At 45.6% G+C, this 14,295-nt stretch overlaps 1 protein-coding gene across 5 annotated transcripts in view; it reads right to left on the bottom strand.

Annotated features, from left to right (window-relative positions):
• Positions 1–14,295, bottom strand: part of DIP2B (disco interacting protein 2 homolog B) — a 183,180-nt gene that overhangs the window by 4,216 nt on the left and 164,669 nt on the right. For all 5 annotated transcript variants that reach the window (XM_077328628.1, XM_077328631.1, XM_077328626.1 and 2 more), the window contains 11 exons: positions 12,739–12,860; positions 11,501–11,612; positions 8,598–8,707; positions 7,076–7,206; positions 5,918–6,086; positions 4,295–4,465; positions 3,634–3,695; positions 2,540–2,597; positions 1,926–2,000; positions 1,302–1,479; positions 646–769 (listed from right to left, as the gene is read on the bottom strand). In XM_077328628.1, coding sequence (XP_077184743.1) covers positions 646–769; positions 1,302–1,479; positions 1,926–2,000; positions 2,540–2,597; positions 3,634–3,695; positions 4,295–4,465; positions 5,918–6,086; positions 7,076–7,206; positions 8,598–8,707; positions 11,501–11,612; positions 12,739–12,860 — 1,312 coding nt within the window. The remainder of the gene's footprint in view (positions 1–645; positions 770–1,301; positions 1,480–1,925; positions 2,001–2,539; positions 2,598–3,633; positions 3,696–4,294; positions 4,466–5,917; positions 6,087–7,075; positions 7,207–8,597; positions 8,708–11,500; positions 11,613–12,738; positions 12,861–14,295) is intronic.

Raw genomic sequence — 14,295 nt, 5'->3', positions numbered from 1 at the left:
TGCCTAGACAGAGACTTATCCTGGATGCTTTAGGCTGCTTTAGGCTGAGCCTACATTGAGCAGAGGGGTTGGACTAGATGGCTGTATGGCTCCTTCCAACTCTGTGATTCTATGTCATATAAGCATAATTTATGGTCATTTCTTAGTCCAGCTTTAATATGAATGAGATTGTTTTTTAAATCTTGAGAGCCAAGCTTCAAGCATATCAGGAACAGAGGCTGCCTAGCTTCATTTACTGGGCTTAATTTCAAATCCCAGTGCTGCTTCACATATAAAATATTTAAGGTATATCTACAAAGGTAAATCATGAGGGTGACAAACAGCTGTTTCAACAAATGATTGCTGCTCTTTACTGACTGTATGCCTGGATACAAATATAGGTTTGTCACAATACCCTATGTGAGATGGCTTTCAGTACTTTCTATCTAGACAGTTGCAAATCAAAGGGAACATCTCTTTGGCTTTCTTCGAACATCAGTCTTAGAGTCGATGCTTCCTGTCCATTCAGATGGGAAATACCCACAGCTAGAGAACTCTGCTCATGTAACCAAGAGCTACAACCCTGTTTTCGGTGCTAACACTTTAGCTTAGCACTGCTGCCACTCCACTGCAAAGGGAAACGAATCTATTTCATTGTTTCCATACCATTCAGCAATACTTCTGTGTGTCCGAGAAACTGAGGTCTCAATGTCAATGGGATGGTAACGCAACCCCCGCAGTTCCAGAGTCTCATCCAGTGCCCCTACGACGTAGAGTGCATCATGGCGTTCTGGAGAGGAAAGTTTAAACATTACTTGGACAAAGCCTTCCCACTGAAGATGCTAAATGGCAGTGAGGGAAGCAGAAATGCCCTCATGCCAAAAGCTCAAGAAATATAAAGAAAGTAGACTCTTTCTGTTCAGATATATTAACAAGAAATCAATCCATTGTTGCTACGGTTATTATTGCTATCCGTTATTGTTTGTCACCCAAATTCCTGGATAGGACAGTAACTAAAGGTCTTCTATCACATTATCTTGTTATACTGAGAACCACTCCTTCAGTTCACTGCGTAATCTAAGATCCATGCTTACTATCTCTTTAGTCCAGCAAGAAGCAAATAGCTTATTTATACCTAAATTGTTTATTCAAACATGTGTCCCCTGCTTCTCGGTATAAGTACCTTCAAAGCTGCCCACATCATTACAATGCACTCAGCTCAGAGCTTTTGTCCTGAAGTTACCTGCACATCCAGCCGGCTTATCAGATGTTACACGCCCTCCCTGCTGGAAGGAAAAGGCTTGTTTTATGTTCTGTCCTACCTCCACTGGCAGCTGTGAGTTCTGTTCGGCGTACAAAGCCGAGGTACCCTGTTCGTGCCCACAGAGTATGGGCAGCATCACCAAAGCTCAGGCGGGTGTTGAAATGATCTGCTTGGAGGGTTTCATTATCATAGATAGTATAGTAACCACTGGCAGTGTGGGGACTATTCACCCAGATCTGTGAAGGTGGTAAAAAAACACAGGATTTAGTAACAATGCAATTGTTGTTTCCTGTTCTTAAGTGAGACCAATCACAGGTCTCTTGCAGTAAAAAAAAAGTTCAGGTATATAGAAAGGCTAAGTGTAAACATGTATACATGTAAACCAGAAAAGTTTTTTAGAATTTTAACTTGCTAATAAAAACAAAAAGGCGCAGCCTTTGAGAATCATCTTCATTTAGAAGGGATGCATTTTTCTAAAACGTATTCATTTGGTACAACACATGCAATCTCAACACGTGGAACAAGAGATGGACCATCAGAACTGCTGGGGAAATCAGAGCATCTTTCCAGCATCCAAATAGTGAAGCATTCAGGCATGGGCAATCTGAAACAAACTGGAACTGTGCATGACTGGTCTACGCCAGATCTAAATATGTAAAACAGACGCAATGGCAACATGTACCTCTCCAAGGTGAGAATCCCCAACAGGTCCTTTAGTCTCAGGATTAACAATGATCACCTTGACCCCAGGCAGTATCTAAAAGAGGACAAAGTAGAGTTGGAAGACCATTCTTATGCTGGTAAACCAAATATAAACATTAGGGTATTTTGATAGCAAGACTGCATTCTCAACAGCCAAATCTAGCTCAAGAAACTTCACCAATCATAAATCACTTTCTTTTGTGCTTTGTGTTCTGTACATTACATACTGACAACTGAGTCTTCATCTCTCATACCAGCTCGCTAAGGTCCAAAATATGTACACAACATCTAGTTTACTTAGAAACACTACTACATAGGGGTTTGTGTTACTGTAAAGGCCATTCCATGTAGTAGTCAAGCCAGCTTTGTCACTAAGTACAGAGTCAATAAGGAGTTATTGGGTTTTTTTTAATGAGATGCTTATATAATGCTGGGGGGGAGCTATGTCTCCAGTCTACTGCCCTATGGCATCAATACAAGGGCTCCAAGACAATGAGCCTTAATTTCATTTCCTGCTTCTGGTCTTCCTTCTTCTCGGTGATAGAAAGTTGTCTGCTTGTACACTAAACATTTCATCAACTGATGTAACCTTACCTTGCCTGACTCAGAAAGCAGCAGGCTCTGGGGAGCACCTCTTTCAACTAACCGGACCCTGGAGAAACAGACGCATATGATGAAAATTAAAACAAAGGAAGTTCTTGTGCCTTCAAAATGAGTATTATTATTAAAGCATAATAATAATAAAAAAACACATCCAATATTATGAACCACCTAAAACAACTAATTTTTAGATTTCAGTATGTTTTAAAAAAACTTTAAGCTGTTCTTTCCGCTCCGGTCAAATTCTTCTTCTTTCCACCCACCCACACATACAAAGACAGCGAGAAACCCATCACAGCTGACTATTCAAGCCTTCCACCAATGAGAGGGCCTTTCTACACAGTCCCTTTAGGCAGTATATGAAAAATGACTAATTGATAAAATAGCAACACTGGCTGTCTTGTAAACAAGTATCAAGATCCCCTGGAGTGAACAACAGCAAAGTTTCACTGGTTCTTTCTGATTGTTTATACTATTGGACAATGGATGTAGTTCTTCGGCAGGGAAGGAGCAGATTCTTCCAATTTGTGATGTTAAAATACTAGGCCCATGTAGCTATGAGGAAGGAAGGATCCGGTGATTGCTTGGCTCAAGGAAGAGAAGGCAAAAAATAGCAGCAAAATCCTTTGAAGGATTTTTTTTCCTGTCCTTCCAACTCTGTGACATGTCCTAGCCATGCCTTTTCAGACCCTTGACCTCCCAGACACCGCTTGGTATCACACTAGATGTGATACAATTATGTCAGAAGCTATACACTTACTTGAACAGCCCAGTTGGACTTTGGCAAATTAAACACATTACTGTGGATAAATTGATCATGAATACATCCAATGATCTCCAGGCCTTGCAGGACTCTCCCCTCCCATTCCAGCCTGCAGGACCTCTCTCCAATTTGTTCTGAGTGGGGATAAGTGCACCTCATGCTAGCAAAGTGAGGGTATGCACTGGGCACAGGCAATCCGTGGACATGGCCATCTCTTCTGACCTAAATGCCCTTTTTGGAGCTGCGTGGTTGGATAGATGCCAGCACGTTTTGTTCACAAATTTCAAACAGCAAATATAAATAGTGACAACAAAAACAGCCATACCTGTCGTGTCTTAAGGACTTCAGATCCACATATACTGTGGTGGGATCAGGCCCTGAGGTTCCCTAAAAACATTAAACAGACATTTTAAAGCATGTATATTTTTTGCTTCTACTGAGATCAGTGGTAGACAGCTGAAGGCCTTGTGGGAGGGAAAGGCAAGCTAGCTTATCAAGTGTCTAGTAACACAGAACACACATGCAAAGCCGCCTATTAAGGGAATGATTTCCGTTTAGTGACAAGAACTCTTACGCACATAGTCTCTTGGGAGCTTCCACCTTGTCTGCCTGGGAACACCATTTCCTTTTTCTGAGTCCATAGGGGAACAAACAAGAGGGAGTCAAGGACCCTTCTTGTAATTTTATCTGTAGAGGTTTCTTGTGGCATTAAGAGAGGGAGGTGGGAACAAGGAGGGGATAACACAGCGGAGCTCTGCTGATGGCAGGAGGAGAATGGGCAATCCCAACTGAGCCCACAGTCTTGTGTGGTTATTATTTTGTATGGGTCCTGCAACCTTGATCAACTGGTTCTCTCCAGAGCACTCTGGAGATCAGTATTCAAAAACCTTCCATTTCACAAAACTAGCTGCATGCACAGGTTCAGAATAGGTTGGGGACACACCTGAACCCTCATATAGAGACCAATAAGGCTTTTTTGTTGTTACCTGTAAACAGATTGCTACATTGACTCTTGACCCAAAGGTGGTGCTGACTGCACGAGATGACAAGCCGATGTCCTTGAAGAGCTTGGAGAAGGAGTGAGTAAGAGCCACGCGTGGACGCTCCTCTGCCACCACTACGCAGGTCCGGACACCTGACAGGTTAATGCCTCTTGCCTGCCAATGCACAGAAATCACTCATGTTGGGGGTGGGGGAAGGAATGACTTTGTGTTTCAGTCAATCCTCCATTCAGGCTCAAGGAGTACTATTTTGTCCCGCAAAGCGATACTAGGTATTTCGTGATGCTAGCATTTTCCTTATTCATTTGGGTATCACTGGCATGGCCATACCAGTTTAGCATCTGTGATTACACATGGCCAAGCAGAAAAAAAGGCATCCATCATCCTTCCGTATCATCTCTAGGACTTGGGGTCCTTACTGAAAGACTCAAGTGTTATCAGCCCTTTATGACGGAGGAAATATTGTGAAAAGTCAACAGGACAAAAACTGCATCCGAAAGTCAGATCAGTACGTACACCAGGGCTGTTGAGTAATCATTAAAACAATATACATATGTTTGTGCGAACAGCAAGATATTAATCTGGTCACAATGACCCAGCCAAAGAAGCAATTTCAACAATGGGACCCAGTGACTCATCCTTCCCATCTCTCTACTAAGAAAACTTCTGCCGACATCAAAGAGCCTCAGACTGATTTTCATAAGACAAAGTTGTGCTAGCAAGCAAGCAAGTTGCTGTGATTCTGTCACCCCCTACTCTACATCTTAGTAGCTTTGCTTAGGGCACTGAATGGCCAGAGTAGATACCAATCTCGCACCAGGGGTGCTGACAACATCCGTTTCTTTCAACAGCGAGCCGTTCCTGAATTCTGTGGCACGGCTTGTACCTTCAGAGATGTTGTGTTTAATATTCCCCTCTCAACCATCCTCACTGGCTTATAAGGAGCTTGCAAAATCAATGGTCTGGATCCTACCGGTCTGTTCTGCTGGTGTCAGTGTGTTCCACTGACGCAAGAGACTTCTCTGCTAGTGGAAGACCCTGCTGCATCACAAGAAGAAGAAACCTCCTCTTGCGGTAGGAACATGCTAGCGCCAGCAAAACAGACTGGAGGGATCCAACCAAACCGGGGAGGGGGAGGGGGGGAAAGGAAGTTCTGTTTACTGAATACAAAGTGTTTTAGCTTGAAAAACAAAACCCCGGTTCCCGTTAATATATTCAAAAGACAGTGTCTTTTGAAGCGATGAATCATCTCATCAAAATGAGATTGTGACGGGGAGAAAATTTCAAACATAGCTGAGAGTTCCAAAGTTCTTGCTATTTGCTTCAGTTTTACTGAAATTGGTCCTAAGGAGGGAATAAACATCCACTGCCAAGCTCCTGGGCAGCGTAAGGCATTCCAACGGGCGTGTGCAGAAGTTTCTCGCCACACTGTGCTCCAGGCACCCAAAACTGAACTGCAAACAGGCAGTTCAAAGCAGGCAGCAAAACTCCTTTTAAATAGGACATTCCCAATCCTCCCACAGGACACTTAGGATAGAAAACATGGAAATGCAATTAAAACGTATTTTCAAACTCCCCTGCAGTGCAAAAGGAGCCTCATCTTCTTACCTTTAATACATCAACTTGGTTCCCCAGCCCCTTTGTACACATGTCCATGACTGAATAGGAACAGAAAGTGTCCCGTATTTTGTACTGGCTAACAGTGGAGAGCCACAGGAAAAGGTTGGTTTCCAACTCCATAGGAGGAATTAAGATGGACTGGTGACCCGAATACACACTGTCAGAGAACATCAAACAGACAGACAGACAGACAAGGCATTAATTCTTGGAACTGGATGGATCTCACAGATTCTGCACAGCTGAAAGTTACTCTGCAAACCTTCCTTTGTCACAGTGACTGTCCCCACTCATCCCTGCATACAGAGGCTCACTTGTCACACTCAAGGAGATCTGGCACTCCATCACACTGCCCAAAAGCAGTTAAAAATGCCTCCAACTGTGCTCCATTCTTGGCTTGGAGCTGGGGCAATTGCTCCCACCCAGCAGCAGCAGCTGCATGCTTCACTTCTGAATGGCTCATGCCCAATGGCTCCACAGAACCCTGTGGGCCACATCTGCCCCCCATCTTGGGGTGAGCAGTTGTATGCTGGTGCAGAGGAAAGGCTGTTATGCCAGTGCATCTGGTTTGTGGGCTGTGCTCTTTTGAGAGGATGTCAGGCACAAAATGTAGGTATCAGAGAGAGGATTCAATTTAAAATGAACTCTTCATACCGAAGGGCCACAAAGCTATTTGTCAGCGGACAGCTTCCATCCATTCCACCTCAAGAGGAAATTGCCTTTTTCATTATTATTGAGAATGGGGAGAAACTGCAGCCTTGAATCCCATCTTATAAGAGAGGCCAATGCAACATTGCGACAGCTGGACCAAAGAGGTTATTCTACTAAAATCACAAAGCTTGTCATACCTTTCCCCGAGAAGAAAGATTCAGATGCATACCACTTTAACTGTGTACAGATATAAATTTCTGGTGATGTTAACAGCTGAAGGCAAGAAGGAAACACTCTCTGAATGATGAAACTGGCCTTGCTCTTAGGCAGACCATGTCTCCCTACGTCACACAGCCTGAAATGACTTCACATGTGTAAAAAGGCTCCAGCACAAACCGCTGCAATCAGGCCGTCCCTCTGATGCTGTCCTAATTTAAACCAGTCAGAGTCTATCTTTTCACAGCCCAGCAGTTCTTCTAATAACATCCTGGCTCTTACCTGCAAAGGCACCAAAGTGCAAAGCCCAGACCACAATAGGGATCTAAACAGATGGCGATCTGCCGTGAGGAGTACAGTTCACACTGCAGCTTTATGGCTCTACAGAGAGCACTGACTGCTGCATGGGACATCTGCAGAGAGACAGAGAGAGAGAGAGAGCTCTGATTCTCAGAAGCAAAAGAGGCAGAGCCTGATGTATGCAGCTCGCTCTACACCCACTCCACAACCCATCAGAATACGTCACACTGGCATTTCAAGCATGTAATGCCTTTGCTGGCTATCTCGGCTACCCCATCATGAATCCTTAAAAACACATTCATGGTGTCTTCCGTGCAGCAGTTATCAAGACTCTCAAGGCTTTTTGCCTTCTCCATACTTCTCGGTCATACAAGGATTGCTGTCTTCTCTGTACCTGCAGCTACATACGAAAATGGGACAGAGAGCAGTCCAGGAAGATCGTCCAGTCCCAGGCCCAGCCAAGTGCTCAAACCACAGAACCACTGCTGCTTCCCCACATGTCAGAATCTTAAGCCCTTTTGCCTCACCGAGTGGCAACATATATTGCAGATAAGTGTGCCGCACGTGTAGTCCATTGTTGGAGATATTGTTATTCTAGTGTTTATTATTATTATTATTATTATTATTATTATTATTATTATTATTATTATTATTATTATTATTTAATTTTTAGACCGCCCTTCTCCCAATAGGTCTCAGGGCGGTTTACAGCATAAATAGTTAAAACACAATAAAATCCCCATAAAAACCCCAATTAAAAGTTACATATAACATATAGCGGCGGTGGTCACAATGTTCATGGCAATTCGTATGCAACCCCTGCCCAAGGCATAGGTGTGGGTTTTCTTTAGGCAAGGGAAGCAGTGATGCTGAGACGAAGCCAGAACGGGAAGAGACAAACCTATGCAACAACTCATCATGGTCCTGACTGCTGCGCTGCACACACTCTTACAAGGAGATCCCTTCCAACTCTATGATTCTAAGGATACCAGTAATCTAGGTAAGCTTGGCTACAGTCTGATTTGAGTTAAGCTACTGGGAGCACCCTTGGAGAAGAGCCTAATGCTGGGAGTGATTGAGGGCAAAAGAAGAAGGGGACGACAGAGAATGAGGTGGCTGGATGAAGTCACTGAAGCAGTCGGAGCAAACTTAAATGGACTCCGGGGAGTGGTAGAGGACAGGAAGGCCTGGAGGATCATTGTCCATGGGGTCGCGATGGGTCAGACACGACTTCGCACCTAACAACAACAACACTGGCAGCACCTTGAGGATTGCTCTAGTTGTTCCCTGAGGGGTGGTGTTGTATTTCTACCATTACGGCAGCAAAATGTGGAAGCCCCTTCTGGATGCAAAGCATTACTGCAAGTGTGTCATATTAAGGAGCACAGGGTTTATTTATACAGGTGAAAAGCAATCTGGCACATTTTCATTTGGAAGCAAAAACAGACTTAATTTTGGCCTATAAAACAGAGGCTCCTAAGCAAATGGTGAGATGCTGTTGTACCTTTACTCCAGTAAGCATTCCTGTTGTGGAAACACTGAAATCCAGGTATGCCAACATTTCTGGCGTTGGTGGCTTGTAGACCTGAGGTAGCCGCTTCCTGGGCAAATCATCTAGAACAGGTAAGAGCAAGGTGTTGTTTTTTTTAAGTGATGCTGGAAAAAAGAGTTTCTCTAAAGAATAAAGCAAACAGGTGAAGTAGGAATACAATGGAACTATGAGCTGGGTCCACTAAGTCTTCGTCCATCAGAGAAAGGTTTCCTCTAATGGAGTTAAATTCAGGCAAATAGTCATGTTGGTCTGAAGCAGTAGAACAAAGCTTGAGTTCAGTGGCACCTTTAAGACCAGCAAAATGTTATTCAAGGTCTAAGCATGCTTGCACACAAAGACATGTGCCTGCACACAAAATGGAGGTATTTCATGGTTGAAGGAAAACTTGAAAGAAGAGTGATAGGGCCCAACTTCAGAAGAAGGGAACTGTTTAACAGAAGCCCCGCCCTCCTCCCCCTGATGACTGACCTCGAAGTCCTGTACCTTCCAGTGTACCAGACAACACCTTCCCCTTTTTGACATCCGCTCTCTGCCAAAGGGTTAACGTGAGCGATATCATACAAAAGAATATGGCAATCCAGGGCCCTAGTTTGGATATCTGGTTAATTCCATCAACTCCATCTGTGCCTGCTGCGTCCCCCTGCCCAAAGATTTAGACTAATCAACTTCACCCTCAAATTAAAGCAGGTATTCTGACCTGGCCCTGACCCGGATAGCCTTATTCCATCAGATCGTGGTAACTAAGGTCGACCCCGACTAGTACTTGGATGGAAGACCACCAATGTCTGCCAGGGTCATGACATTGATAACATCACCTCTGAGTGTCTCTTCCCCTGAAAACGCTTCCGGGTCGCCATAAATCCTCTGCCGTTTGACAGCACTTCCTGCCACAATCTTGAGTTGTCCAGGGAAGCAGGGCAAGATTGATGGCAGTCCACTCGGTGCCCAGGCTAGTCCTTTGTCCACGTAAATTAACCCACGCCCAACCAGACTCTTAGCAGCCCTGGTACCGCTACAAAAAATTGTGTTTTTCCTGCCCAAATTCAAACCAAAATGATTCGAAGTACCAATGATATAAAGAGGGCTCTTTTGCCTAGCAATTCAGATGTGTGCATGTTTGGGAACCAAAAGGAGACGTTCTGTCTTCCCTAAGGATGGAATCTCCTCTACGGTCTCAAGGAACACATGATATCACTCCCCTGTCACATGGACTAAGATATATTTTATATTCTCCCTCTCGTTCCCCCTTAGACTGCAGTAACTCCTCCCTCCTGAAGGTGTTTTTACACAGGACTAGATGGTGTTGTAGCCTCCTCTAGATGCAAAGGATAATCTGGCTGGACAACTGCTTCGTGTTTGTTTGTTTGTTTTTGAGTTTGCTCTGTCTTTATTTACTCTGTCCATTTTGGTCTAAATGAAAATGTATGATATGAACATCTTTTGCTGCTTTCCATTTCTGGGAAGAATGATGGCAAGATGATCTGCACATACACAGATTTAAAGTTCCTGAATGGACACATGCCCATAAGTGCATGTCAGAAGGTTGTACCCATGCACCAGGAGCATTCCTGGTGATCCCTGGCCCCAAGGAAGCCCGCTTGACCTCAACCAAGCCCAGAGCTTTCTCCATCCTGGCCCCCACCTGGTGGAACGAGCTCCCCGAGGAGATCAGGGCCCTGATGGAATCACAACAGTTCCGCAGGGCCTGCAGAAGGGAGCTCCTCCGCCAGGCATTGGATTGAGGTCGACCTGAACCAATCACCTTCCATTGGCCCCCAAGCCTCCCTCCCATGAAAACCACCGTCGATTTGTGCAACCTAGTGTGCTGTAGCTGAATTAATGTTCTCATCATTATTCTACTATTATATTGTTCTATTTGCTATCACTGTATTATTATTGTTTACTAGCAAATAAGCCCGCTGCAGCCCAAATACAGCAGGCGCTAGCGGGGCTCTGGAGGTTGTTGGGGTGGCTCAACAGCTTTGCAGGGTGAGTCCCTGGAGGGGAGGCTGGGCATGGGGAGGGCTGTGAGCGTTGGGCTGCTTGTCCTTGGCCCCCCCCCCCCGGACCGTGGCTGACCTGTGAGGCGGCGAGGGAGTTGTCCAGCGGGTCCGGCGGCTTGAGGTTGCTCCGCGGGCCGCTGCGGCGTGTGCGGCCGTGCGGCGAAGCGTTCTGCTGGCGGTGGCGGCTGCTGGGAGCGCCAGCGCCGCGGCCTCCGCCGCTGTGGTATCCTGGGCGCCCGGGAAGGCGGTGACCTGCCGCCACTCGACCGAGGCAGAGAATGGCGGCGTCTGGCCGCAGACGGGCGAACTCGTGGGTGGGGCGGATCGGGAGACTCCCTTGCCAGCGGCCTGATGCGTCGGAGGCGCTTTGCGCATCTGACGTGCCAGGCCAGCAGTAAAGGGAGCAACTGCGAGCTGCGCTGCGCGCGGCTCACAGTTGCTGGGGCTGGGAATCGGAGGGACCAATCGGCAGGCACTTTGCGCCTGCTGATTGGTCCCTCCGATTGTCTGTCCAGAGGAAGGGTCCGGATTGGGTCATCACGGTCATCACGGACACATCCCGCCCTAGAACCCCTTAGCCTTTTATTTAGTCCGTGGCGCCCGTGGCGCCACGGGCGGTTTAAAAATAATATGAGTTATCTGTATTGTTCCCTGTTTTTATGTAAACTGCCCTGAGCCTCAGGGGAGGGCAGTATTATAACTATAATAATAAATTATGCCATGCAGTCATAAGAGCCAACCCTATGCAATACCGGACAGTAATAATACTTTCCACACAAAATGTCACAGCTGGTTTTCAGCTACATCTTTTCCAAAACTAGCATGCCTTGGGAACAAAGTCGGTTCTGTTACCTGTGTCAATGATGGTTGGCCAGGTTTTCACATCGACAGCAGTTGCTGCCTCTCTGGATCTCAATAGCCTCATCAAGGTCTGACTGGTGAGAATACAGGCAGCTTTGCTGACCTAAAACATATCCAAAACAGAACGTGACCTTCAGAGCTCATGGACAAAGGAAGCCATTTGTTCAAATAGCCACCAGAATGACCAAGCATGGTGCTTTCTTGGTGCTCGTACGTAATTCACATGCATTATTTCAGAGCCTCTTTTTATTTATTTATTTTTCAAATTTATATGCTGTCTTTTCTCGTGGGATCAGAGCAGCTTACATCATAGAACAGTGATTAAAACATCCTAAAATAATCAAAGGTCTATTTTAAAGCACTCAAAGGAACTTCCCGCCTTCTCTTTGATAGGAGGGAGTGGGTGGTAAAGTGCTTCAGACGGAATAAGCTGAGTGGGCGTGCAGATGCTTACTGCTTATGAAGAGAGGCCAGCTTTATGTAGCCCTTCAAGATGACCATCTCGGTGTTACCAGGGGGCCAGTGCCAGAAGACAGCAGTTTGTGGCCTAAGTTAAATAATCCAGGCCCAATTCAGGCCCAATATTCTATAATTAGGGCTGTGTTAACTGTGAATTGCTTTTCTTGCACACCCAACGTTTTACAGTGAAGGTCTCAAATTTATATGAGCATAAACTGCTCATATAAATTTGAGCAATGTATTTTGGCCCAGGAGCCGCTTGCTGTTATGGAGATGACAGCCTTCACATCTTCAGCCACAGAAGAGGCAGTCCTTCGGAGGGGAGTTAAATATTTATTCTACTCATTTCAGGACTGAAGGATGCAACAAAAGTCTTGCACTTAACTGCTGCACAAAAGAAAGACAAACACGCAGACAAACTTTAAATGTAACAAGGCAGTTGGTGAGTAAGAAGAATCCTGTCTTCATTTTCTTTCATATTCTATGCACCATTAGAAAGCTCTGGCATATTTCAACCATGTTTTATGGCAGGGGTAGTCAAACTGCAGCCCTCCAGATGTCCATGGACTACAATTCCCTGGGAATTGTAGTCCATGGACATCTGGAGGGCCGCAGTTTGACTACCCCTGTTTTATGGCAATATTGACCAGGACAGTATTCCATAAAGCAATGTCCTGCTTATTCACACACCCACACTGTACAAGCCGATTACATTGAAACAACAGGGCGGGTACAAAACCATCCACTGCTCTCAGTTTTCTTCTACTCACTTCTACAATCATCCGCACGGTGGGCAATGTGGCAGTGAGGTTCTGAGCATGGGGAGGCCGGACGGTCACTGGAATGCAGCCCGCATACAAGCAGCCATAGAATGCTGCAATGAGCTCAATGCCTGAAGGAACAAAGAAGATACAGATTTGAAGAAGCAGCTAAATGTCCATGGGAGGTGGTTTTCCAGCAAGCACCTTAGTCATCTGATGGCAAACAGCTAAACTACAACCCAAGCTGGATCTCTCCTAGAAGTAGTAAAGAACAATTCATTTGTTGACCAGGGGTAGTCAGTTTGTGTCTCTTGTTGTGTGGCCAGAATGCTAGCACCTTCAAGTCAAGGGAAGCTCTTACAAACTGGTCTGTGATGAAATAAGGCTGGGATTTCACCAGTATTGACCTGCAGGCTCAGCTTCGTGAGCACCTGTACTGTGATGCAGAAATGCTGAAAAGAGTCATCAAAAGTCTGTTACCACAAGCCAGTTGTCTCCGTATGGAAAAATCAAAATGCCCCGACAATGGAGGTGGCAGCACCCACTACCGTATACTTAAAGAAGAGCCTTATGTCTGCTAAAAGGTTGTAAAGGACTTTCTGCCCGTTGCAAAGAGTACCCAATAGCAAGACAAAAGGCTTTGTGATGCTGAGGTTACACTGAAATATGGATGTTAGGTCTGTGAGGCTGATTGATGGGGACAACTTCCATGAAACAAGCAACAGATCCCCCACCACTAGGCTCATGTCAAGCGGTACAGTCCAAAATAACCCTCCCTGTCAAAGACCGTTTATGCACTGGGAACTTCACTGCCCCAGCTCCTGTGCAGGAGCAAAAATCGGGAGCAGATGAGGAGCACCGGGCCAAATGCTCCCCCGTGTGGGTGCAGGAAGAGATGGGGCAACCTACCACAACTAAAACTCCAGCCTGCAGCCCGGCATGAAACCTGCAGTGCATAAATGGTCAAAGAGTTCTAAATTTACCATGCATGTTAGAAATACACCAAAGTGAGGTGTATTTATATAAGACAATTCAGCCTGCTATATCCTTTGAGCCACAGTAAGCAATTCTGTCGAGATGTGTGCATTTGTTGTTCTACAAGCCAAAGGGGCTAGTTTTGGAAGATGACAGCAAAGCAGTCTTTGGTTTTGATACCAATGTAACCATGAAGCTTGCTGGAGGATTTTATTTACTTATATATACTTTGCTTTTAGCCCACCTTTCTCCCCAATCTGAACCTAAAGTGGCTTACATTGATCTCTCCCCATTTGTATCCTTGTAATAGCCCTGGGAGGTGGTGTAGGCCGAGAGCTTGCCAACATGGGAGGCAGAGTGAGGACTCAAACCTGGATCTCCAAGAGCCTAGTGCAACCACTACACCCCAGTGGCCACTCATAGATGCTCAGCCTAAACACCTTTCTCCCCAATCTGAACCTAAAGTGGCTTACATTGATCTCTCCCCATTGGTATCCTTGTAATAGCCCTGGGAGGTGGTGTAGGCCGAGAGCTTGCCAACATGGGAGGCAGAGTGAGGACTCAAACCTGGATCTCCAAGAGCCTAGTGCA

This window comes from Paroedura picta, chromosome 3 (assembly GCF_049243985.1).
Source record: "Paroedura picta isolate Pp20150507F chromosome 3, Ppicta_v3.0, whole genome shotgun sequence".
NCBI lineage: Eukaryota > Metazoa > Chordata > Lepidosauria > Squamata > Gekkonidae > Paroedura > Paroedura picta.
The sequence above is the reverse complement of the archived record's forward strand: the minus strand, read 5'-3'. Positions and strand labels throughout refer to the sequence as shown.